The sequence below is a fragment of the Paroedura picta genome, unplaced genomic scaffold, assembly GCF_049243985.1.
Source record: "Paroedura picta isolate Pp20150507F unplaced genomic scaffold, Ppicta_v3.0 Ppicta_v3_sca25, whole genome shotgun sequence".
NCBI classification, from domain to species: domain Eukaryota; kingdom Metazoa; phylum Chordata; class Lepidosauria; order Squamata; family Gekkonidae; genus Paroedura; species Paroedura picta.
The window spans coordinates 34,420-60,105 of NW_027518622.1; the positions used below are offsets into that span (position 1 = coordinate 34,420).

The 25,686-nt window shown below is 40.2% G+C and overlaps 1 protein-coding gene across 1 annotated transcript in view; it reads right to left on the minus strand.

Moving 5' to 3' along the window:
- LOC143828394 (clusterin-like protein 1) overlaps positions 1–25,686 on the minus strand; it is a 47,317-nt gene that overhangs the window by 15,128 nt on the left and 6,503 nt on the right. Inside the window, exons 2-3 of the mRNA XM_077318812.1 lie at positions 756–851; positions 31–179 (exon numbers count right to left, since the gene is read on the minus strand). Of these exons, the coding sequence (XP_077174927.1) occupies positions 31–179; positions 756–851 (245 nt within the window). The remainder of the gene's footprint in view (positions 1–30; positions 180–755; positions 852–25,686) is intronic.

A 25,686-nucleotide genomic window follows, 5' to 3' on the forward strand; every position in this document is an offset into this window, starting at 1 on the left:
CACATCATTTACAAACTGTTTACTATTTACCTCTCTTTCTTGACTGCTTTTCTTTAAGGTTTTCATCAGTTCTGTGTGTTTAGCTTCGTTTCTTTCCATCATAATTTTCATCTGCTTAACGCCAAGCAGAGCTTTCTTTACCTCTTCTTCTACATATCTTCCTCCAACTTCTGATAAAACTGAGGAAAGAAATGCATCTGTTTTTTAAGCCGAGGCTTAAATATTGAAGGGGTCCACGAATCCGTATGAGCACAAAAGATTGTCATTTTGATACTTTTGCCATTGTGGGTTTTCTCAATCAGTGGATAGTAATAATGTAACTACTAGCATGGAGGAAAGGAAATTTTTCAATCATGTCATGGTTGGGAAGCACTGATCTAGAGATGGCATTAATCATTTAAAATCAGCAAACATAAAAGTTCACATAATCAGCATACATAAAAGTCTACTCCATATTCATTATTCTACAGTAATTGTGGCCCACTTTCATACTGAGACAATGAACACATTGGAATAGTAAAGAGTTTTCAAGGGGTAACTAAGCTGTATTAAGTAATCATAATTCATCATCATCTTTATTAGATGGTCAGTAGGCTTTTCAATAATGCAGTAAAACAAATTATAATATAGGTGGTTATAAGAGATGTAGAAATTCTCATACTAAACTTTGAGACTGCTTCCTTATAGCTCTGGTAAGATGGTGGCCTTAGCAGAGGCAACTTAAGGTTATATATTAGTCCTCCAAGTGCACATACCTTTCAGGTTTTCTATGTTCTCCTTGGCTGGTGCACCTTGTTGTCCCCTCAGCCATAACAAGTATATCAGAAGCAGCAGGAAAGACTTCATGTTTTCTGTATTAAGAATTCATTACATGAATTTCTGAGTTAGTTTTCAGATTTCCTGAGATACTAGTCCAGCTGCAATGGTTAATAAATAAATGCAATGCATTTAGTATATATTAAGAATATTTTTTATCCTAGCATCAATACACAGTTTTTAGGTAAAGCAATAGCCTAATTTTAAAATTGCTTATATACGAATGTTGATATAAAGGCTGAAACTAGATATTCCTGCAGGAGAATTGCTCAGGATTCACAAACTTCACAAAGAAATTTAAGCACATACTTGATTTTTCATTGAAACCAGTGAGAGTCTGGCTGAATCATGACCATTTTCCTTATTTTCTTTTTCATACGCATTCATACTGTGTACAAATTTTATTTTTTGGTACACATTTTCATATAAGTCTCAGTTTATTCAAGGAAATGCTATGATCTTGTTTTAGTTTCTTTTTAAAAAAGAAGATGAATCACTTTCAAATTAGAGATAATAATATCAGTTAGAAAGTTTTAAATAGAAGCAGAAATATAGGTAATGTTTATATTTATAAAGCCAGCTGTTGGCCAACAAATATCATGAGAAAAAGTATTATTTAATAGTAGAATTCTCAAGGTACCATATTTACCACTAATGCAGACGTTTCCTCTTGCAAACCTGTTTCCAGCTTCAGGAAAGAACAAGGCGCTGTGTTGTTCTAATTTCCAGGAGTGTCATGGATTTTGCCACGTACATCTTATCTGATGACAAGGTACTTAATCCTATTAATGGGACATTTTGTGATTGGACTCTAGGATTTCTTTCTCTCTTTTTCAGACTCGCTGTACTCACATCCAAAAATAAACGCTAGAGGGAGCTTAAGACACAACTGGGAAAACAGATTTGCTGTTTTCATGCATGGAACATGCTAGTCAGTGGTTTGTTGTATTCTTGTTTTTTAAGCTATTCGATTTTGGTGAACTCCTTTTATGAAATTAATGAAATTAATGAAATTAATTATGAAATTAATGAAATTAATGAAATTAATTTATTTATAAGCAATGTATATTTCATAACACTTTGCATAATTTAATCGTGTCATATATAAGTTTTTGAAATTACAGTGTATGGTGTTGCTGTCGAATTTTTCTCTTTATACATCTACCGCTAGTGTGGGTGACAAAGCAGTAGTGTGGGTGACAAAGCAACAGCTATGGAAGTTGTTGTAGTGGGAAACACAAGGAAATGTCTAGTTACAATCACACATGTAAAGCTGCTAGATTCAAGCCCAGAAGCACCTTAGGGACCAGCAAGATTTGAGGAGTATAAGCTTTTCAAAATCAAAGCTGTCTGTTCTACTGCAGACAAACATGGCTACATTCTGAAACACTCTACATGTGTAAAGGGTTCCTTGGCTCATAATAATGAATCTCTAATCCACATGTCAAAGGGCTCTCATTTTTGTTCTTGTAGTAGGAAAATGCAAATTATGGCTGTCAATAAAAACAGAATGGTGGAGCTGCTGTGTGAAAGTGAAATGTAAATAAATGCAACCTCTAACACGTGAGTTAGGAATCAACTGGGTTGTTGTGGGATTAGAATGGAATGAAAGGTAGTCCCCGAGCTTCTTCTGCTCATGTTCTCTGGGGTAGTGATCCCCAACCTGTGGGCTGCGGACCACATGTGGTCCGTCGACTAATTGGAGGTGGGCCACGAAGGACGCCTTCTCCCCCCCCCGGCCCATTACTTCATCCCCTCCCCCGGCCCTTTACAACACACTTCGGGTGTCATTGTCTCCCATCACTCCCAGATGGGACTATCTCGTTGCAGAGAAACAAGCTCAGGGTTCCCATTGATTTGTCATTGTCATGAGTTAAAATTTCCATGAAAATAAAATGTTGCTTATGTTCGTTGTTGTAGCGTGTCTGTATCTTATTTTGAAGGGATGTTTAAACATTACCATAGCGATCAGAGAGTGTTAGGGCAGTGGTTGAGAGTAGAGGAGTAACCTACCCCCCCCCAACCGGGCCACAGTTAAATTGTCAAGGGTTGAGTGGTCCTCGGTGATAAAAGGATTGGGGACCACTGCTCTATGGGAACCATCTGGAACCTGAACAATCTCATCAACTGTTTGGAGGCAGAAGGGACTGCCAACTATCTAATGATATTTTTAAAAATTAAATATTTTTAATTATTGTGAGATGGTTTGGGAGCCAATCTAAGCTAATTTAGGGTTGCCATCAGTAGCTTGAAAAATTGCTGGAGATTGGTGGGTGATGACTAGGGAGGACAGAGTTTGGGGATAGGATGAAGCTCATTTAGGATGTGAAGCCATACAGTTGACCCTCCAAAGCTGCCAGGAGACTGATCTCTGTAATTCCAGGCCCCAGATGGATGTTGGCAACCCTAAATACATTCCATAGGAATCAATCAGATTATAAGGGTAACCTGTCTTAAGAACTGTGGACATATGCAGTGTCCTTTTGGAAATCTGGTGACCTGAACTGTATATATTCTAAATGACACCACACCATAGAACTATACAATATGAACTGTTTTGTTCTCAATCCCTTTTCCTAATAATCTCTAACTTTGACTGTTTTCACACTAGTGATATTGTTTGGATTTGCATTTCTAAGGGGTCGACTTTTCCATCCATTTCCATACTAAAATTTATTTCTTCAGGCGCAGTCGCAAATTGGCCCCTCACTTTCCCTGCAGCAAAGGAATCCCCAGAAAACCAGAGTAAGGCTGCCCAATGTGGACATGCTTACAATTGAATTTTTCCCTGCAGCTGCCATTTTGAGTTATTTGGGAATGTACCTTTCCTCATCTCTGTCCTCCCTCCCACCTATCTTCCTCCCCCTCCCTCCTTCCATTCTGAAAAATCTGCGTTTTAAAAAAGACAAGGGTGATGACATGACAACACTGTTTCTAAGTTTTAAAAAAATCAGTCTTGCAGTCTTGCACAGCAGCATTATAGTGTTATAAAGGGAATACTCACAACTTTCATACAAATCACAGTTGGTAAAAAGAACTACATGCCACAAAGGAGACCTCCGCCTCCGTCTGTACACAGAGGCAAGAAGTCCTCATAGATTAGCACTATGAAATAGAGAATTTAACTGCTGATTGGCTGTACTGATGAACAACTGTCACTTTTTGTGGTAGTAATTCCGGATTCCATAATCTCTGCTTCTCTACCAGCTTACATCAGAACAAGGAGCAGGAAAATGTGAACATCTAGAGGTGATAAGATGATGGACAAATGACACAACACCACCGGGGGAAGGAGTAATAGTAATGGAACAAGGTCCTGTATATTTTGACTTCTTAGATATTTTTAAGAGTGCCTTTTTTCCTGGCAAGTCACATCAAAATTCCTGTAAATCTGCTGTCCTTAATGCCCATTGCTGCTGCTTCTTATTCCCATCCAGTCAGGGCTTGATACTACATTCTTAAATGTTCTTGCACATTCAGAAAATGGCTCACACAACAAAACAAACATGGTAGTGCCAGTCTCCATGCTTGCAGGGTTTTTTTTTTAATTCTGAGGTTGTTGGGAATGAGACATCGCTTACGGCAATCTTTGAAAAAGAGCTACCCAACTATTAATCCTGTCACAATATCCCCATTACTAGCCTTGCCCACTGTCATGTTAAAATTCAGAACAGATTGCATTTCAGGGCTCTCTTGCATGCCCCCATGTGTTTCTTATAAAAGGCAATTAGAAGGATGTTGGGGAAAGGATGGCATGAATCTGAATCTCACTTTCACTGGCTAGGATTCATTCTCCATGTAATTCACCACTTTGCTTTGAGTCACACTGCCCTCAAAAGCAATGAAGCAAGAGCCAATCTGTATCATTTTACATATTACAGAAGACTTGTTATTATTATATCCATACTTCCTTTTAATGTGTGAGCTGCTTTGCAATATATCTCTCATATATCCTCATGGCATTCCTATAAGTAAATCACTATTGTTGCCATTGCACAAATGTGGAACTGCATTCTTTTACTGCATGAGCTAATTTGCTAGGAATTTTTGGTGTGCAGCAGATCCTGCCTCAGATTGGACTAAGATGATAACCTCCAAGGCCTCTCCTGTTCTCCAGTACGATGGATCTTAAGGTCACAGAGTTAGATCCAGCCAGGTTTCACTCAATCTCACTTTATTCACCTCCTTACTTCATCCTCCATTCCACATGGCTTTTGCCTTTGTCCCAACGCTGCCTTTTTGGTGGTGCCAAAAGGGATCATGCCCCCTTTACTATCAGCAAAAGATTTGATTAGATTCAATTGGTAGTGTTTTGCAGTAGTTCGGCATGGGTCTATTTATCTTTCAGTATCTGATTTAAGAAGAGGGTGTCATGATTTACCTCCATACCATGAAAAACCCCAGCGGCCCATTTAACCCTTCATTAAAAGAACAGGGCATAGGTCTCTTGGCAACTCTAGAGAGCTCTATCTGAAAACTGGACAGTCCATGGCTGATCTCTGGCCTAGAGAAAATAGAAGCATTCAAAACCTCAAAGCAAGTCTCAATGCAATTCATTAATTTTTAACTGCAACATCCTCATAAACTGTACTTCACTTTTTGCCCCTTACCATTGCACACATGAATCCAACGGTATGCAAACAGTTATGCCATTCTGAACTGACGTGAAGGAAGTAAATCTGTGAATTTTTATTCATATTGCATTTTGGCAATTTTTTAATACTTATAAACTATTTTTGATGTTCACTAAAATAATTGATTGGTATTTGACATACCCTATATACTCACATATAAGCCTAGTTTTTCAGCACCTTTTTTCATACTGAAAAAGCCTTCCTCGGCTTATACGCAGGTATATATGGTAATTGAAATAAAAGCCTGCTCTAGCCAGCCAATCGTTGCATTGCCTTTTGCAAATGTGTACTGCAAGCTGAGCTTGTTCTGGCAGCTTGTAGGACATCAACGGTTTGACTGAGGGACTCTAATCTTTTTTTTTTCCTTTTGCCTTCACTTCTTCCTCTCCTGAATCACTTCTTCCAAACTATTCTTTTGGTTTCTGTGGGTGGGGTGGGTTTTGGGGGTGCTTTGGGATTTACTGTTACTTTCTCCTAGTGTTTTATCTGAGGAGCAGCATTGTTTGCCTTTTCTTCTTGGGATTGTATTTCTTTTAAAAGCTGATTTTTACAGTTCTTTATTTCAGTGTTCAGTTTTACAGTTCTTTATTTCAGTGTTTTGCTCTGTGTTATTTCAGTTCTTTTATTTCAGTGTTTTGTTCTGAGGGGCACTGCAGTTGTAGTTATCCCAGTTTGGTAGCTGTTGTACTTGTAGTAAGTTGCCACCTTTGGGTACTGTTGTTCTGCTCTGGTTTTCTGGCCTGTGGGGCACTGTTTGGTTCTCCTGCCAGAGCTGTTCTCACAGAGCAGCTCTGTCATAGCTCTCTCAGGGTGTCTTGCATCAAGAGAGGAAGGGAAGGCAATTGTTAGCCACTTTGAGACTCCTTTGGTTAATGAAAAATGGAGTACAAAAACCAGCAGCTATTCATCCTATTGACTTTTCTGTATTTGTTGGAGGGGGAGGCTGGATGGGAGAGCCTGTGATAATGGAGCATTTCCCACCCTCGGCTTATATGTGAGCCAATAAGTTTGCCCAGATTTTGTGGTAAAATTAGGTGCCTCAGCTTATATGCGGGTCGGCATATATGCGAGTATATACATAAACAAAACACATTCTGCCAAGTACACACAAGCTTAAATATATATCTCAGTGCATGTGCCATACTTTATCCTCAAAGGAACAAGTAGTATAAAATTGTCTCTGACTGGAGACCATGTGGCAGATGGTAAACATTTTTATAATAGGCTAGAGATGAAGCCTGTTGCACCCAGGAAGGGTGCTCCCCAGCAAACAGGAGGTGGCATCAGGACCAGAGCAGCCCTGCTGCCAGTCAGGTCTGCCGGGGCCACCTGCAGGGTCACCAACCATACTTGGTGACCCAGCATGCTGGAGGGGGTAGGGGGACTGGAGTCTCCATCCCTCTACCTATGACTCCCCAAACATGGCTGGGGAGGACCCATGGGGACTGGAGCTGTCCAAGGCCGTTGAATGGGACTGGCTCTTCTCCCACCCTCATGAGTAGCCAAAAGGAAAGAGGAGGGGGGAAGGAAGACCAGTAATTGGATCTGAGTGTGAGAGTGCCCTCTCTCTATTGGTTGCATATCCCCTACTGTGGGCCAATCAAGCAGACTTTTGCCCTGTGATTTGGAACATTCCGCACACACTCTTTTATTCTATTTAGAAACTCTGTGCTAGGTGCTTTATCTGCTTTACCAAATCTGAGTCTTGATTTTGGCAAGCAACCCCATCTCTGGTTTTAATTGTCTCATTAACTGTGACAGTATTAAGGGAGATGAAGTAGTTTGAAAAATCTAGAATGTCAGTCTGATCCACAAAGTGCCCCCAAATCCCAAAGTAAATGTCTAGATTGAAATGTGTGAGGCTTCAAAAATTTAAGAAGTACCAAGTTTCCGTATATGTACTGATGGCTTAAATAACATTCAAAATGCTATGGAATTACTTTGTGTGGGAAAATGTTGAGGAATGTTTAATGTATATCCTTCCTAAGGGTAGTTTCATGTCGGTTTTATCACGCTGATTTTATGTCATTTGTTCATAAAGTAACAGCGCCCTGGGGCTTATTAAGCACAAGTGAAGTTTCCTATTGTGGCCTTTTATGCCCTCAAGAACTGTCCATAGAATCAAGGGATATTTCAGAATGGTGTTGCGGAAGCAGTCATGAAAATGTTCAACCCAGTGGTGTAATCTGCCACAGCAATAAAATTTACAAATAAATCCTATAAATTCCAGGGTATCTAACCTGTGTGTATGTTTGATTATTTTGGGGGGGAAAATATTAGGTGCTTATCCTCTCCAATAAAACTTTAATGGGTTTGGTATAACTCTTGCATTTTTCTCTTCTTGCTCCCATAAAGAGTTTTAAACAATGATTTTGAATGCAGAGCTTCATACCTGTTTTTAGATGGCAGGAGTGCTGGAAGATCTTATCAAAGTAAGTAGGTTAAGCTTAACTAATCAGCCTTACCTAGTTCTATTAATAGTGATGGCTGAAACATTATTCCATTATTCTTCAGAAGAAAGCCTTTTGCACAGTGTACCAGATCTTCCTCTATAGAGAAAGCTTAATTTTCTAATCTTGAACTCTCTTAACAGTGATGTCATTCATACAAGTGCAGTGAAATGTAAATACATGCAAGTGTGTTTACTATTAAGGTCTCTGGAAGGCAAGAGTTGCATCAAGGGCAATAAATACAATTCAAACCTCTCTGTTTTACTTGCAGTTGAGAGTACCTATCTCTTTTCTCTTCATCATCATCTAACAGACAAGTAAAATATAGGTAGGTAACCAGGTATAATTCAATTTCTGAAACAGACTCCTGTAGATAACTTTAAAATATATAACATGTCCTTCAGAAAACCATCATAGGGTGGACGAATTTGTGTAGATATCATTTAGAATATGGAATATGAGAGGGTTCAACTTTCAAAGACAACAATATCCATCCTTTGATGGCTTGTATTTTGATTTCTAACAATAAGATAGTGCAAGATAGACTTACACCTGTTGTAAATCATTAACTCCTGTCAACTTAAAAGGGTGTATTCCTGCTTAGAATTGTACTGTAAGTATGGTTCAAAAGGATTCTAAACAGATGTTATCAAGATCAAATAATCCAATAAACAAAAACAAATATTCCCATGCTCCACATACCCTAAATAACCTAGTCATATGATACGATACAATAACATTTATTGTTTATAGCCAAAGGCCATTACAAAACATAATAAAAAACAATATGGTACAAACCTAGTAATATGTATGTATACTCTTATGTTAGATTATTCCATGTATCCCCCGTGATGTTATATGTAAAACACCCTGAGGTGTATGAAAGGGCAGTATATGGCCCAGCCAGTCTTTCAAACAAGAGGGACACAAGACTCAACATACTTATGCTGCAGTGACCAGCTCCACTTTCTAGAGTTAAATTTTACAGTCTTGGTCCACAAGCTTCTCTTGCTGTTATGGAATAGCAAGATAATATTCCCTATGGAGCAGAAAGAAAACAGAGGTGACAAGGAAAAGTCAAGTAAGAAGGAGGAGACCTCTTACCAGTAGATTTAAATAAGGCCTGGCTTCAATGGGCAACTCTGGTACTGAAACAGCAAGAGCTTTTCAAGGTTCAGTAGGGAGCTGCTAGAACTCAGACACCACAGAATGCTGCTTGCTGTTTAGTCTCTACACACCCAGGGTGTCTGGTACCAATAAAATCAATGCCAAACTTGCCACTGACTTCTCCTGTACCAATTCTGCATGGCGGCAGCTACACCGGGGTGCCACCAGGAACTCTTTCCCTACCACACAGGCCTGTGCTGGGATAGGCCCTGTTGGCACCTGCAGCAGAAAAGGGAAACATGGAAATATCTGCATTCTCTTGCCACGGGGCTATGGAGGGCCTAAATCATGCCAGACCCTGGACAGGGATGGGTCAGTGCTGACACTGAATGTAAGCAGGGATTAGCTCTGCTACCATATGAGCACTGGCTCAGCCTTTTTGCTCCATGCAGAATCGGTCCTGAAGGCATCAGATTGCCAACAGCTAATATAAAATCTGGTGACTTTTCATTGCTTCTGAAATGATATTATGACTGAAAATAATCTGCTTTAGCTCATTTATTTGCTAAAGAAATTCCCTTCTGCAGCAAAATCCTGTGTGACTACTCTTGGAGCGTCTGTTAATGAAAACTGCTACCAAATTTGCCCTTTTCCCTCACCTACTGTGAAGTTATTTAAGTAATTAGAGGAATTCCTATATCAAGTAACAAAGGCTCCCTATGACAGAGGAATGTATGCTGTTTGTAGATTTTCCTTCCAGTAAACCATCCACATTTTCAAAGGAGAGGAGGAAGGTTTTCCACTGGGACCAGGAGTCAGGAAGTCTACAGTTGCTGCCTGGCAGAATCACTATCTTGCGATTTATCAGTTGAACATTACTTCTTTCCCTTTTTCCCCATTTGAAATCATTTCTCTAATTACCATCAGCAGCAGAAATATCATGTAGGATATTGTATATTATTACTACTATTACAGCTATAAGCCTTAACAAGTGCAGTCAATAAATATGCTGCAAAGAGCATACATTTTAAATAGTGAGACTGAGTTTAAGACCAGACATGTTTATTTTGAAACTTTTTCTGTTCTTGCTTCTTACTTTAATATGGAATGGAAAGGAAAATGTTTAGTCTTTATTTCTTACGATGAGTGATTCTTCCTGTTTAATAAGTTATGTTCATCAGATATGCAGCACTTTTACAAATCAGGCAAGAGAGCCAATAATGTGCAGGGTTCACAGTGTCAGCCTAAACTTTATCATAGGGTTGTGGTGAGAATAATACTAGAAGAGAATCCTGTATAATGTCTTAATTTCATGTAGGAAGAGTAGACAAAAATGTGACAGGAAGGAAAGTGGCATAAATAGATAAGTGAATGTCATGTCAAAGGCACAATAAATGTATGGCCTGTGTTCCAATTTAGGCACAATGAAATCAGAGTCCAGTAGCACCTTTAAGGCCAACAAAGATTTATTCAAGGCATGAGCTTTAGAGTGCTACTGGACTCTGATTTTGTTGTGCTACTACTTGAATCTTCCAATATACATCTTTCTTTCTTTCTTTCTTTCTTTCTTTCTTTCTTTCTTTCTTTCTTTCTTTCTTTCTTTCTTTCTTTCTTTCTTTCTTTCTTTCTTTCTAGGATTGGAAAGGATGGATTTCTTGTTCCATTCATGTGTGTGAAAAGAAATGAAAACAAACAGGATAGTCAGAACTTTACAGTTATGCAAGCTGTGCTTCTGCTGGCCAAGCTGGAGGGATGGCCTGGCATGTGCATGACTCATGCCTTTGGAAAGCACTGTCAGCCCTCAAACAGCATGAGTAGAAAAGGGGTACTGATAAATGTGAGACAGATGAGAAAGCTTGATAAGGTACAGGACATAAGAGAAATAGTTCCCCTGCACAAGTTGGTTTGTGGATAAGAGGAAGGAATAATGTCAGTTTTTGGGTCTGTTATGTTCTTTCTTAGTGCATAGCTACAATACTTCATCTGTTGGTTACATTTCTTGTAGCATATTTTACTTTGAAGATATCTTGGAAACTGCAGCTAGCTGAGGTGGGTGAAAACTGAGGGAAAGGCCCTGCTTGTGGTGGCAGCACATTTTGTGGAATCTTCTCCCGTTTTGATGACAGGCAAAGATGTGTTTGTTTCATTTGGCTTTGGTTAACACTGCTTAGTAGGTTTTGGCTATTCTGTTGCCTGATTTAGATTTATTCTGATTCTATTTTCTGATCTTTGTGTATGGAGGCCATGAACTTTACAGTGATCATATTTGATAGGCAAGCATGCTGGCTTGAAGTGGCATGAGCAGAATCATTCTAGGGAAAAGCAAATTCCCTGCTGCTCTTTTCACTGCAACCTTCTTTCTCTCCTCTTTGGACTCACATGAACAGTGTATAGAGGGGGACAAATTAGGAAGCCACAGAAGGAGGGTGGACTTGGCAAAAATTCTGCTCCTCCAGAAATGAAAATTCTATTCCATTGTGAAGGACAAGCTATTGATGCTAATGCCATATTCTCATAAGGCTAAGGCCCTTGCCATTTCAAGGCAAGCTAACTGAAGTTATCTAGAAATGCTATATTCTTGATCTTAAAGGTTAAAAGCATTTCTCTATATATACCGAGTCTTGTTAGCAGTGAAGCAATTTATTTCCAGCAACAGGCATCACAAGATTCAGTAAAAAGAGGATGTGCTACAAGGAAGACGGAGATCAGAGACAGATGAGAAAGGGGGAACTGGAAAATCTCTGTTGCAAGACAGGGAAACAAAGGCTGATAATGGAGGTCAGGTTCCACAGATCAACTTGTTAAAAGTACATCCAAAAGGAAAATTATATCACAAGGGGAATCTACGCATGTCTGATGTGTTGTATTTGTGATGCATGCATAGTCATAGTAGTTTTATGGAAATATATAAAAGGCTAATGCTTATGTCAATCAAACAGACTTCTTGAGTCTTTGTTGTCTGAAGTCTCCTTTATTCCAAATAAAGTTCTGTCTGTCTGCTCTGTTGTGTTGTTCCTTGGGCACTGGCATATTAGGCAATCAATATCATTTGGATATCAATTTGAGGAACTGCTGCTGTGCCAATGGAATATCAACAAAGGATCCAAGAAACCACCTCCAATGTTTGCAGTTCCCCATGACCTGAACATCTGATGCATTTGCTTCTCCACCATTGACCATGAACAACTGTCAAACAGCTTTTATGCTGTGTAGTAACTGTGGTGGTAGAGTTTCTGTGCCTTGGGGTGTGTTTTGCAGGGTCATGGATGGTCAAGTAATTAATAGAGCAATCCTGACGGGGAGGAGCCAGCTGACCCCAACACCGGCATAACTCAGATCCTGGTGGAGGACATGAGTGGCGCTGCACAGTACACCAGCTGGATGATCTTGGGTCAGTCACAGTTATTTTGGGGCTCTTTCAGTCCCACCTACCTCACAGGATATCTGTTGTGTGGAGAGGAGGGCCAGGTGATTATAAGCTGCTCTGAACCTCATTTGGGTTGTAAAAAAATAAAAGGGGGGGGGGGAGAGACCAGCTAGTCTGTTGCTGCTTCTGCTCCTATAATATGTACATTCACAAAATAACCCCTAAAACACATACTTAAACAAATGTCAAGATGTAAGACTTTCTAAAAATATAGTGTTTATTTATAATGGCTATTGGATCGATTTGCTCACTGTTTATACAACTGGCTGCCCATCAATATGCAATGAGGCACAGGGAAAGTAGCTCTCACATTTAGCTGTGTGAGAATATGCATGCATGAAACACTGCTGCAGGCTGCACTGTACAGCCTGAACATGTGAAAAGCAACACGAGAAAATTCTTAAAACTTTTACAAACAGCTGAACAGTTCTGTGAAAAAACAGCTCCCTATTTACAATGGATAAAAAGAACCTAAGCATGGGCATTTAAACTTCCTACATGGGTGTTGCTTGTCACTATTGAATCGGCTGTTAATTGGCTGTTCTTACTATTTTGATTATTCATCTGAGCCACCCTTAACTTTCTTGAAGGGTAGAAGACAAACATATTTAATTAATAAATGGCCAGAATTTACAAAACCTGCTAATAATGTAACAGATTTTTAAATTCAAATAAATCATTACAAATAACCAATATTAAATGTGGGAAGAGGTCATGGGCAATATTTTGTGTCCACAGAAATTCTTGGTAGGCAGTAATACTGATAAAGTTTTAATGGTTTCCATTTAGAAATGAAGGTACATTTGAAATTTTAAAATGGCTGTGAGCATTTCGGATTTCTAGCCTAAATGCAGACCTAATGACTCCAGTTTTGGTAAGATTAGTGCTGAGCTTTATTCTTTACCCTGTCTGAAGAAGACTGGTCCTTCCTAGTCCATGTATATAAATACTACAATATCCAGCAGGGACTGAGATACACATTTTTGGTAAGAAGTAAGTTGCCTGCATACTCTTCACAGTTTTTGTCCTCATAGGGCTCCAGCTTAGGTTCTACCAGTTCAGATTTCCTGCATATAACATATTCAACAATCTCTTCAAAAACCAAGAGGAGACAATTGAATATGTATTACTACTTAGCATTATTATGGGTCTTTTGAGGAGTCATAATTGAGTCTGGAAAAGCTATAATATTCCTGCTGTTGAAATGGTGGATGCAGAATTAATCACACATTCCTAATGTATCCATTTGCTAGCCACTAAGGTACCATTACAGTAGCTCCTGTCCAAAGTTTGTTTTTAACAGTATATTTTTTCCTCTTCCCAATACAGTATTCATGGAACTACTAGTGAAAACCTTTAAAATGGTGGTTTTGTACATGAATTTCTATTCGTGGAAATCTGATTATGACAGACTGGGCCTTCTAGCTTCTATCCCTCAGAATGTCTGTTTCATGTCTGTAGGAGGAATGCAATTATAGTTAATTCTTACAGTGGAATGTTACAAATCGCTTTTGTGGGTGAGTTTGTTGTGTATGTGCATAAATGCATCCACAGCCATATACTGTGATCCTTTCCTTTGCATTGTAGTATGAATGTGATGATTCCACTCCTAGTAGCATCATTTTGAAAGGAACAGCAGGCTCTCCTGCCATCCCAGAAATTAGGGTTGTAAGCACTGCCTCAGCAAAAGCTGGAAGATTTTGAGGGCAGTGCCTGGGAAAGATCAGGTTTCCCTAATATCTTAGTGAGGTAAGGGGCTAAAGACCTGCTTTTTAATGAAAGGGGGGAATTCACAGATCCTGCTTAACCTATCATTACAATATTATATCAACATGTTGATATTTTTTTAATTTATTTGTTGGACTTCTAGGCCACCCCTCTCCAAAAATGGTCTCAAGGCAGCTTACCACAATCTCACTGGTAAGAAACCCATACAATAAAATCTATTAAAATCCTAAAAATTAATCAATTTAAAATTGATTGGTTCATCGTTTTATCAACCCCAACAAACCTAGTATCATGACAGATGGAATTCCAATTTTTGGTCTTTTGTCTCTCCTTTAAATTGGGCCACAATGGCACAGCCAATCTGACTGGCCTAGCCAATTAGATCTGGCAGATAGGTTAAGATATCTATTAATAATGAATTGCTGTTTTTAACTGTATTTATACTGATGGATGTATTTTATACTAGTGTATATAAATTGCTCCAAGACAACCAATTTGATAAAGGCAGTCCATAAATGTAAATTATAAATAAGATAAAGAAATAAATCACTTATTGTTGGTGTGAGGGAGGAGAGGGAGTGGTTTGACCATGACAATAGTCCAGTCATTGGAAAATTGGATGGAGATTGGTAAGAGAATGACAACCAGAAGAATCAGATCTGGGTAAAATGGGCTCAAAAGAACTGGGGAGAAAACGGAAAAACCAAGAAAACTGAAGGAAAAACTAAAGGCACAAAATTACATGCAGTAGTATGGGCCAAAACCCCATGGGGGGAAATCATAAGGAAATTCCCAGTGTGTCATCACATAAGCAATGTTTCTGCCATTTTTCTCTTGTTTCTCAATTTCTTCAGGGCACATTATACACTAATCTGAACCAGTTTACTGGATAGAGTGGTATAGAAGAAGTCAAACAAACAAACAAACCTGGGACATATGTATTCCAACATATTTATTATTCATCAGTAGTATTTATGGTTACTATGAGGGAACCTCTCCTATGTCTCTCTATATTTCAGCAGCTGCTTAATATAATCTTTGCAGTTGTTCACAACATCCAATCAGTAAAGAAATTTCCTCTAATGAAAATGCCTCTCTCTTGTCTACTACCCTACCCTCACATTCTGAAATGGTATCTATGGCCTTTAATGCGCTGGTGTTTTCCTTCACTTTCATCATGCATTCACTTGGGGTTGTTTTTCCTTCTGTTTATTACCCCACCTTCACTGTGCATCTGTGATAGGCTTTCTTTTTCTTTCTGTATGGATTTTCCTCCCTTCTGCACTTACTTCACTTACCCTTTGCTATTTTTGTGGGGTTTTTAAAGACTGTGGTTGTTGCAGTTTTTCTTCTTGCTACTCTCTAAAGGAGAAAGTAATTCAAAAGCATAATGATTCCTCCTTTGCTCTTTTCCACTCAACAACAGCTACATTTTGCAGCATGATTAAAAAGGTAAAGGTAAAGGTATCCCCTGTGCAAGCACCGAGTCATGTCTGACCCTTGGGGTGACGCCCTCCAGCGTTTTCATGGCAGACTCAATACGGGGTGGTTTGCCAGTGCCTTCCCCAGTCATGACCGTTTACCCCCCAGCAGCAGCATGATTAGTCTCTTCTTATTGATCAATTAGGGGGGAAACAATAGATTCTTCAATCTGAATTTAGTTGGGTAGCCATTTTAGCAGACCATCAAATCCTTTTCACTCTCCCCTTCATCAATATAAAAACTTACATTCTCTCTCTCTCTCTCTCTCCCTCCCTCCCTCCCTCCCTCCCTCCCTCCCACTTTCTGCAAAGTCAGGAAAAGTCTAGCATTATGAGCTCAATGCTAAGATCGCTAAGAAAAAGAAATGGACAAGGCAAGCTCTAAAAGTTTTAAATAAAAATTTAAGGAATCTATTTCCTACTTTGGGCAAATGGAAGAAGATCCAAATGTAAACTAATGACTATGCCGCACTCCCCACTAGCTCAGTGGTCTTGAGTTTCCTCCCAATGCTTGGGTTAAAACTTTTAGAGTTTTCCTTGTCAATTCCTTTTTTTCAGCAATCCACGAGTAGCATTGAACTCATAATTATAGACTTTTCCTAATGTTGCAAAGAGAGAGAGAAGCAGACTGAGTTTCTACATGATGAAGGGGGGAGAGTCACAAGACTTTAATAGTTTGCTAAAATGGCAACACAACAGTAAATTCTAATTGACAAATCTATTTTTTTCAAAAAGCATGCCCATTACAAAACTGACTAATAGAGACATTAATGCTAAACACTATGTGCCGGCCCTGAAAAAAAAATTGGTAACTCAACAAAATCAATTTTTCTCATTGGTATGCAGATTATGTATTCCACATTACAAGAAGAAAAATCAGAGAAAAAAGAAAGGTGCAGAGCACATACAGAACACTGCCAGAAGATGTGATAGCCACAGGAATCGATGGCTTTAAAGGGGGATTTGATAGTTTCATGGAGCATAGGTCTATCAATCAGCCTCTGTATGCCAGTGCCAGGAGGCAACATAAGAGAAATATCTCAGCTTCTGTGGCCCCTGGTGATCTTCCAGAAGAACTAGTTGTCCAGTTTATGAGACAGGATGTTGGACTAGATGAACCATTATTCTGATCTAGTACGGTTCTCCTTATGTTCAAATGTCTTTATGAAAATAGAAACAGGGAAGCATATAAAAGTCTTGCCCTGTCTTGCTTTGTTGCTTCTTGACCCCAAAGTTTCTCCTTCTGAATTCATTTGATTTTTTTATTGGATTCCTCTTGCAAACAATACATATTCTTTAAAAAATGGCCAAAAACAACGGGAAGAGATAGAAGAGCTGTTCCAAGAAAAGTATATATTCAGCATGTATGCTTATTCATAAATTTGGGGCTCCTTTTCTCACAGGAGTCTTAGACTCTTTCTATGTTGTGTTTTTAGGATTATGCCATGTCTGTTGTATGATAAACCCTCAATTAGAGTAGAATGATCAGAGAACCAGTTATGTGCCTATTCATTATCAGCTACATTTTGCCTTTGAAGAAGACTCCAGAAGGATGTCTCTCAAGGCACAGGCTTGCACTGACTAACTTTCATTACACTAAAAAGGGGGGGAAAGTGCAATAGTGGCAGAAACACCCAGTGTATACTTGCCAGCCTTCTACCAGCTGAACAAAACACTTCTCCAAAAAACAAATGTTGCCATCAGATCTACACAAAAGTTGTCAACTCCAGCTAAGTAAGTTCTTGGCACTTTGGTGGCAGTGCCCAGGGAGGGTAGAATCAGGGCAGGGAGATAAGCATGGATGTGATGCCTTAAAGCAGCAGTCCCCAACCCCCAGGCTGGGGACCGGTACCGGTACGTGGATTGGTTTGTACCGGGCCGTGGCTCTTCCTTGTCCTCCTCCCCGGCTGCTGCCTTGGAGGCTGCCCTGCCACTCTGCTGCTGGCTCACCTTTGGTGCTCTCCAGCAGCCACCATGGCTGGGGCTCCCCCTCGGCATGGCACAGTGCAGCTGCTGCTGGCAGCGCCCCCCAGCGGACGGTGGGTAGTCAGGGGTGCCAGCGGGAAAGCAAGTGGAGCAGGGGCTCAGGCGGCGGCAACGACCCTTGGCAAAAGACTACAACCCGGTCCTCAGTAAAATTGTCAAGCGTTGACCAGTCCCCAGTGATAAAAAGGTTGGGGACCACTGCCTTAAAGTCTGTGCTCCAAAGATGCTGTTCCCTCCTCCCCCCACTGGGGGCACTGGTCTCTGTAGCTTTAAATCAGTTGTAATTCAGGCTCCCATAAATTATTTTGCATGTAAGGTAAATTTCATGCTGGTTTTCCCATTTTAATTAAAAGGTAACACAATTAATTTTAAAAGGTTAAGACTGAGCTGAACTATGGAAAATCAACAGACTTCCAACATCTCCACGAACTTGTCACATGTCTTCAGTCTTTCAGTGTTGACAAAATGCATCTCCACCATCCAAACATGGAACCACCAACAGCTGATCAACTACGAGGCCCATTCATAGTTGAAATGTTTCTGCTACCTTCTTTTGCACTAGCCTCTTCTGACCAGTATGTGGTTGTAGCAACAGTGGATACCCCAAAAGACAATAAAATGGGACAGTTTTATGGCCATGACAAATGAGTATATGCAGATTACCTTGGAGACATTTTCTTTTCTCCTTTAGCTTGGCACAGCTACTGGGGAGGATTCAAATGAAGCTATGTCTGATGAGGGAAGCATAAGCTTTTGAAAGCTTAGCTTGTACACTGAAACTCTTGTTGGTCTCTAAGGTACTAATGGACTCAAATCTAACTGCAGCTCCACAAGGCTACCTTCTGAAACTACCAACGTCCTTGAAATCAATCCAGTTTGCAAAAAACAAACCTGATTTTATGATAAGCTTTTGCTATCATGGCAATTCTGCAGAGGGATTTGAAAGAAGTACAAGAAGTGGCATCACCCCCAAGTGCCTGTGATTCCACTGTCTTGCTTTCTTCAAAGTGCCCCCCTCAAAACCTGCTTTTTCCACCAAGCTTGTGGCTCAGTCCTTTACTCCCAATTCCTTATTGAAACTGAGACTAAGTGTATGTATGTGATATGAAGGAACATTCTTATCACATTTATTCTCATCTTCATTTTCATCGGTTGGTACTCCCTTATGACAAATTTTAGACTGCAAGCTTCTTAGGCGGAACTTGTCTTCCCATATTCTGTAAGATGACAGGCACATTGCAGGGACTATTCAACTGAACAAACTATGTGCTTGCCACATGGATGTGCATACAGAGCTATTTTCTCCTGCATACTCTCAAACTACAATGCTCACCCCCCCCCCCCCGGAGCAGGGTCACTAATCAGCTGCTGTAGTCTTATTCCAGTCATATCAGGCTAGCTGTTGAGAGCAGCCTGCTCCCCTAGAGCTTTGAGTTAGAAAGATAATTAAGGGATTGGGGGGTGGGGTAGAAATCAATATTATAAACTGAACTAGTAATGTATCAGACAGATCTATGGCAGCCCTAATTTTCACTGTTGGCATGACAAACGGAATCTCTGACCGTATCTGAGCTAGCTGTTTCCCACGTTTCATGTATCACAGTAAATTTCAAGCATCTGTATTATACATCTGATTTGTGTGGTCTGCACTGTAAACATCTGGAAATCACTGTTGGTGAATGGGTATCCTGAAACCTAGACACTGACTGTTGTTCACTTTTGCATGATACTGTATTTTATCAGAAAAATGGTACCAGATGGAGAATAAGACATCCTTACACATTAAGCACCCATCCACTTCACTGAGTTGTATTTTTCTTATGATTCTTTGCCCCTCCCTACAATAGTTATTAGAAATAACTATGACCATCTAAGAAACTGGGAGATGAACATTCCATGTATGTGCATCCCACAGGAAGCAGAGGAAAAAGCATGTGAGAAATGCAGCAAGAAACACAAATAGAAATAAGCAGAACAGAACAATATCTGGCAATACAAATGCCATTTAAAACATCAGTTCCCCAACATCTATGTTAAGAAAAGCCTTGATGAATAAGATCTTTGTTCCATCTAGTTGAGCAACGTTTGTTTAATATAGGCAGCTGGCCAAGAGCTGTTGTGTCCTTGCAACAGATTTCAGAGATTTACTGCCTCTGAAGATGGAGGTTCCCCCAGAACTAGTAGCTGTTGATTGACCTATTCTCCATGGATCTGTCTCATCCTCCTTTAAAGTCATCTATGTTTGTCATCACAACATCCACTGACAGTAAATTTCACTATTTAGTCATTCATGAAGGAACTATTCCTTTTGGTCTATCCTGTATGTATTGCTCATCAGCTTCATTATTTGTCCCTAAGTTCCAGTATTATGAGAGAGAGAGAAAAGGCGATTTTGAAAATAGGGAGCAGGAACCACCTCAAAATGGCTGCCATAGGAACAATAACAAGATGCTGGGAGGTTCTAAGCCTCACTACCTCCTATGCTTGAGGCAGCTGTTTAAAATTTTAAAAAGATACTCCCTGCAGACAGAAAGGTGATCGCTCATGGGTTTTTCTGAAGAATCTCTTTTTCCACTAGGGTAAAGAAAAGTCTGTAATGGCTGTTTGCTTTGGGAAAGAAGGAAGTAGATGCTAGAAAACACAACAGTCACCATGGTGACAAAGGGAACCACAATGGAGATAAGTAGCCTAAAAGAACACAGAGGTTAGAGAGGTGTTGACAAATTCAGCAGTAGACAGAAGGTCTTTTATTTCCCCCCTGACTTTGCACTTTGTCAGCACTTTTTGAAGTATGTTCAACTTCCATGGCCCCACAATTACCTTAAAATAACAAAGGCCAAAGAAAACAAGAAACACTTATTAAAGCAGTTACTATACTCAGAGAAGCAAAACATCAAAGGTCCCATTTCTTCATAAACAGCCATTGACATAAATTACAGAGGCACTGATCAAAATACTATATGATCAGTGTTAGCTTTAATGGTTTGCAAATCTTCTGAATGCTTTCTGGAAAGAACAAGGCATTTCAATCTTCTTTTTCCTAGATTTATTTACACCTGCTTGCTGACCTGATATTCTTGTAAGACAGCGGTCCTCAACCCCCGGTCCAGGGACTGATACCAGTCCGTGGATCAGTCGTTACCGGGCTGTGGCTCCTCCTCATCCTCCTCCCCAGCTGCTGCCTCAGGGGCTGCCCTGCCACTCTGCTGCGGGCTCACCTTTGGTGCTCTCTAGCAGCCAGCATAGCTGGGGGCTCCCCCTTGGCATGGCACTGTGCAGCTGCTGCTGGCAGCACCCCCCCCCCAGTGGGTGGCGGGAAGTCAGGAGCGCCGGCAGGAAAGCAAGTGGAGCAGGGGCTCAGGTGGCAGCGGTGACGTCCCTCGGCAAAAGACTACCCCCCCCCGGGCCTCAATAAAATTGCCAAGCATTGACTGGTCCCTGGTGATAAAAAGGTTGGGGACCACTGTAGGTACAATTAGCATTACCAAAAGTTAAAATAACTCTCTCATCGTCTTGACTTTTTGCATACCAGTTAGGAGAACCCCATCATGGCTATTTTATCAACCATATCCACAATAAACAAAAATAACTATTACAAAAAAACCCTTATCTGGTATTTTAGAGAGATGATCTCTCAACAACTTTCCTTTAAACAGCAGAGCATCACTTACTATGGAATACTTTACATTTTGCATTCTTTTTACTTTTTGTTTGGTTTTCATTTTTTAAAGACTTATTCATGGGCAGAACATATAGTAGAGGTTTTTTAGCCAGTTACTTGCACAGATATCTTGCCAAGATCCCCAAAACTTCCTAAATGAGTACTATCTGAATCAATCTCCCCGATATACACAAGCTACTGTGACATTTTGAGTGAGGTTTCACCAACTTTTCCTTCACAAGGAAGTCCCCCTAGTTTCTGCTAGCCCAAACTATTTAGCATAAGAAGCATGGACTTAAAACAAATCTGCTGGAGCAAACCAGTGAATCAGCTGAGTTCTAAAAAACTGAGTACCATTATTGTAGCATAAAGGCACATTTCTAATTGGCATATTATTTGCATCTTCTGGTTTATTACTTCGGCTTCTGGCAGCAATTGCCATCTGGTCACATCTTCAGTAAACAAATGTAAGTTAAAACCATCACCAGCCACTAAGACAAAAAGTGATTGTCCATATCTGCCCTTTAAATGCATTGACAGGAATGACGCAGAAAAGCAAACATTTCAGTCAGTTAAGGACAGATGCAGTTTCCTGATATGGATACAGAACTCAAAGAAAGTTGTGTCTGGAGAACAAGCCATGTGTCATGTTTTTAAAATATGTATAAGTCCTAATGTATTCATTATGAATATAGTAGCCCATGGTTGGGTCCTATGTGAGAACTTGTAAATCAGAAACAAGTTTAATTGTTTTTCCAATGCTGTAATTATTTTCTTTGTGAGCCATGTACCTCCAGTTATGGCAATTTGTCAGAGCTGCTGACAGTCCTGGACAAAGATTCTATCTGCCCCCCATATGGCTCCAATCCAAGTAACATAACAAAACAAATAATTTAGCTTAGTGTTACCACAAATCTATTATAATAAAAGTATCTGTGCATCCGTCTGTCTGTCCATCCATCCAAGGCAGGCATAAGTCATTAGAAATAAAGCTAGGAATTTCAGAAGGCTCAAACTGCACATTGTCTTGCATCTTCATCCTGTTGTTAAGGTATTTATGTTGATGTGTAGCCCAGTTATATGTACTCAACAGGGCTTATTTCCCAGTACACATGCATGAGGTTGCAGTCAAAGAGTTAAAACTAACAAGATGATAAGAGATCCATGCTAGAACTTCCCAGTGTTTTTCTGAACTGAATAACAAATTAATGGAAGCCTAGTTCCCAGCAGGGCTATACTGGGAAGAAGGATTTTAACCCTTTCACCTCTGCATAGTTCTGCAAACTGGAAAAGCTCCCCCCATTTTACATTGGGCAAATAATGAGTATCCCCCTTTTAATGTGAATGGTAGATTAATAACAGTATAGGTTGACTGTCTTCAATTTATGGAATCATGTGGGGATGAAAGAATCTTCATTGCCCCTCCCTGTGAGACCTCATATTAACTGGCTGTTATTCATCACTAAGGCTGGCAGAAATCTGTCACCCCCATCACACCTATGTAGTTTTACTCCAAGTCATCTTATACAAAGAATTCTTCCTTGACAAATTTGTGAGTCAGTTTATTAAATGTACAATAAAGTCCTTTTGTTTGTTTGCTTTCTTGCTTGTTCTCTTGTTTATAGTTTGCCTTTCTCACCCAGATTCCAAAGTGGATTACACTGGATAAATCATTACAATCAATGGGGTGGAACATACAGTAGGCAATGTCATAGGTTTAGGATTGCAGAAATCAGAAACCGAGCAGAAACCTGAAACAAAACATCAGTATTAGTATGACATATTAAGCAATGCAGCAATTACACAATAGAAAAAATACATACAACAACAGAAAGTACTATACACAGTGGTATAGTCTGCAATATATTTACCTTCTTTAAAGCATCTTTCTGAACTAGTCTGTTATTAGTATAGCTCTGTTACTTGGGTATGAAAACTTTTTTTGAATAATTCAGCTTTGCATAGTTTGAAGAATTCCAGGAAGGAATGCCAGTATCCAGGTAGGACCTGGGTATCCCCTGGAATTACATCTCACCTCCAAACTACAGAGATCAGTTTCCCTGGTGAAAATGGATGCTTTGGAGGATGGACTCTGTGGCACTGTCCCCTACTGAGGTCCCTGCCCTCCCCATTTACAGATTTCTAGGAGTTTCCCATCCTGTCTCTGGGAATCCTACCCCCATTCCCCAGTAGCCAGGGAGATCATGCAATCCTGATGCCAGGAGAGTGGGAACTTTCCTGACCTGATCACGCAGGTCACTCCATAAGGTAGGGGCTGGATCAGAGAATTCACATGTTCAGAGAGTTGTTGATTTTACCCATGTGCCAGTGTGGCACCTGCAGAAGGCCCTTCTGAAATTAGCAAAACTGCCATAATGGAGCATTAGAGGGAGAGGTGGTCCCACATAACTGAGTGAGCCATGGCCATGAAGGGCTCGGGCTGTGATAGCCCATACTTTTAATTGAAATCGTTAATTGATAGGCAGCCAATGGAATGACTTAGAATAGGAGTAACATGCATGCTCTGCCTGCTGACTCTGATAATAGCTCAGCTGCAGCATTTTGTACCAACTGGGATCTCCAAATTGACTTCAAAGGAAGAGCTATGTAAAGTGCATTACAATAATCTAGTCCTGATATCACTGTGGTGTGGATCCAGGTGGCTAGATCAGCTAGCTCAAGGCAGGGGGCAATCTTCCAGCTCAACAAGAAGTATTTTTTGCAGCTGCATTAACTTTTTTCTCCATCTCTTAACCAAGTCAGCAAGGGTCTGTTGAGCACTATCAAAGGTAGGAAGCAAATATCAAGATCTCCACCTTCCCAACAGACATCTGTCAGGATTTAGTTTCAGTTTGTTCAGGTTCAATTTATTTATTCCCCATGCGAAGCCTAGCCATTTAACCACAATTTGGAAGAGGCTTGAGGCAGTCAGGGGAGCTATAAAATACTTGATTAGCCCTGGGAAGGTATACTTGTTGAAGTCCCCAAGGACAATCAGTTTAGGTGTTTCCAGCACCAAGATCTTCTCCACCATTTCAGATAGGGACCCGGCCAGGGAGGGAGGTGAACAATAAATAAGCAATATGCCTATATCTTTAGCCCCTACAGGGGCTCACCCTTGACTCTGACCCAGAAATTGCAACTGTTCAAGAATGCAACAGCATGAGTCCTCACAAGAACACCTTGGAGGGCCCATATTCGGCCAGCCTTAAGGAAGCTACACTGACTCCAGTATTCCAGAGCTGTTTTAAGGCTACTCAGAGTCTGGGCCCAGCTATCTGATGGACAGATTCACTGACTATAGCCCCTGAAGGGCAATGTGCTTTGCCTGGCTCAAGAGAGATCAAGTTTGATCTTAATCAGGGCCAGGGCATTTTCAATCCTGACCCCTACCTGTTGGAATGAGCTCCTGGAAGAACTGAGGGCCCTGCTGGAGCTGGCTCAGTTCCACAAGACCTACAAAATGGAGCTCTTCCACCAGGCATTTGGTTTGGGGCCAAGAACATCAAGATTACCACTGGGCACTTTCTACATGTTTATTTCCCCCCCTCCCCGAAACCATGAAACCACAAATTTATGAAATCACAGATATATAGAAATCATGCTATGGTAACAGAACTGAAAGTGTTATATTGGTTAATAGGCTTAATTGCTTTAATAGATTTTAATTATTATTACTGTATTTTTATGAACCCACTTGTAATGTACATGATGGAATGTTGGAAACCACCCCGGGGTGGGGGTGGTAAATATATCACATCATGAATAACATAAATAAGAATAAACAATACAGTCTAGACCCATGGTAGTTTGCATTCTGTATCTGTGGAAGCTGAATGACTCACAGAGGATAATAGCCACCCTATTTCCCAGCCACCTATGCAGGATTGGTGGAGGATCATATAACAAGGTAGAATTAGTTGGGTCACATATACCACATCATTGCACATATGTTGGATAATGTTGTTTCAATGCACTTTAGAAGCAGATCCAGCTGCAAAAGTACATTGAAAGTGCATTATCCAATGTGTGCTGAATGAAGTTATGCAAGCCAAGTCAATTTTCTTTTCCTATAACTTCAACAATCTGGTATTGCATAATGGCAGGATATAAGCGGAAGAAATAGGGCACCCTGTATTGCTGACTCTTGGGATGCTTTGGGGATTGGATAGGCAGGGAGCATTTTTGCCAAATTGTTTGAAAAATCCCACCCTTATATCTACAATTTCCCATCTGCACGGAAACAGTATCTTTAATGATTATCCAGCTTCAGGTAAAGATTGCTCCCCAGCACCCTAATAACCCCACTCCCACCACCAGCCCCACCCTGCACAATCAGCATGCTACCATCCACAAAAATTGTTCAGGTCTACAGCCCTGAGATATAGATCTTAGT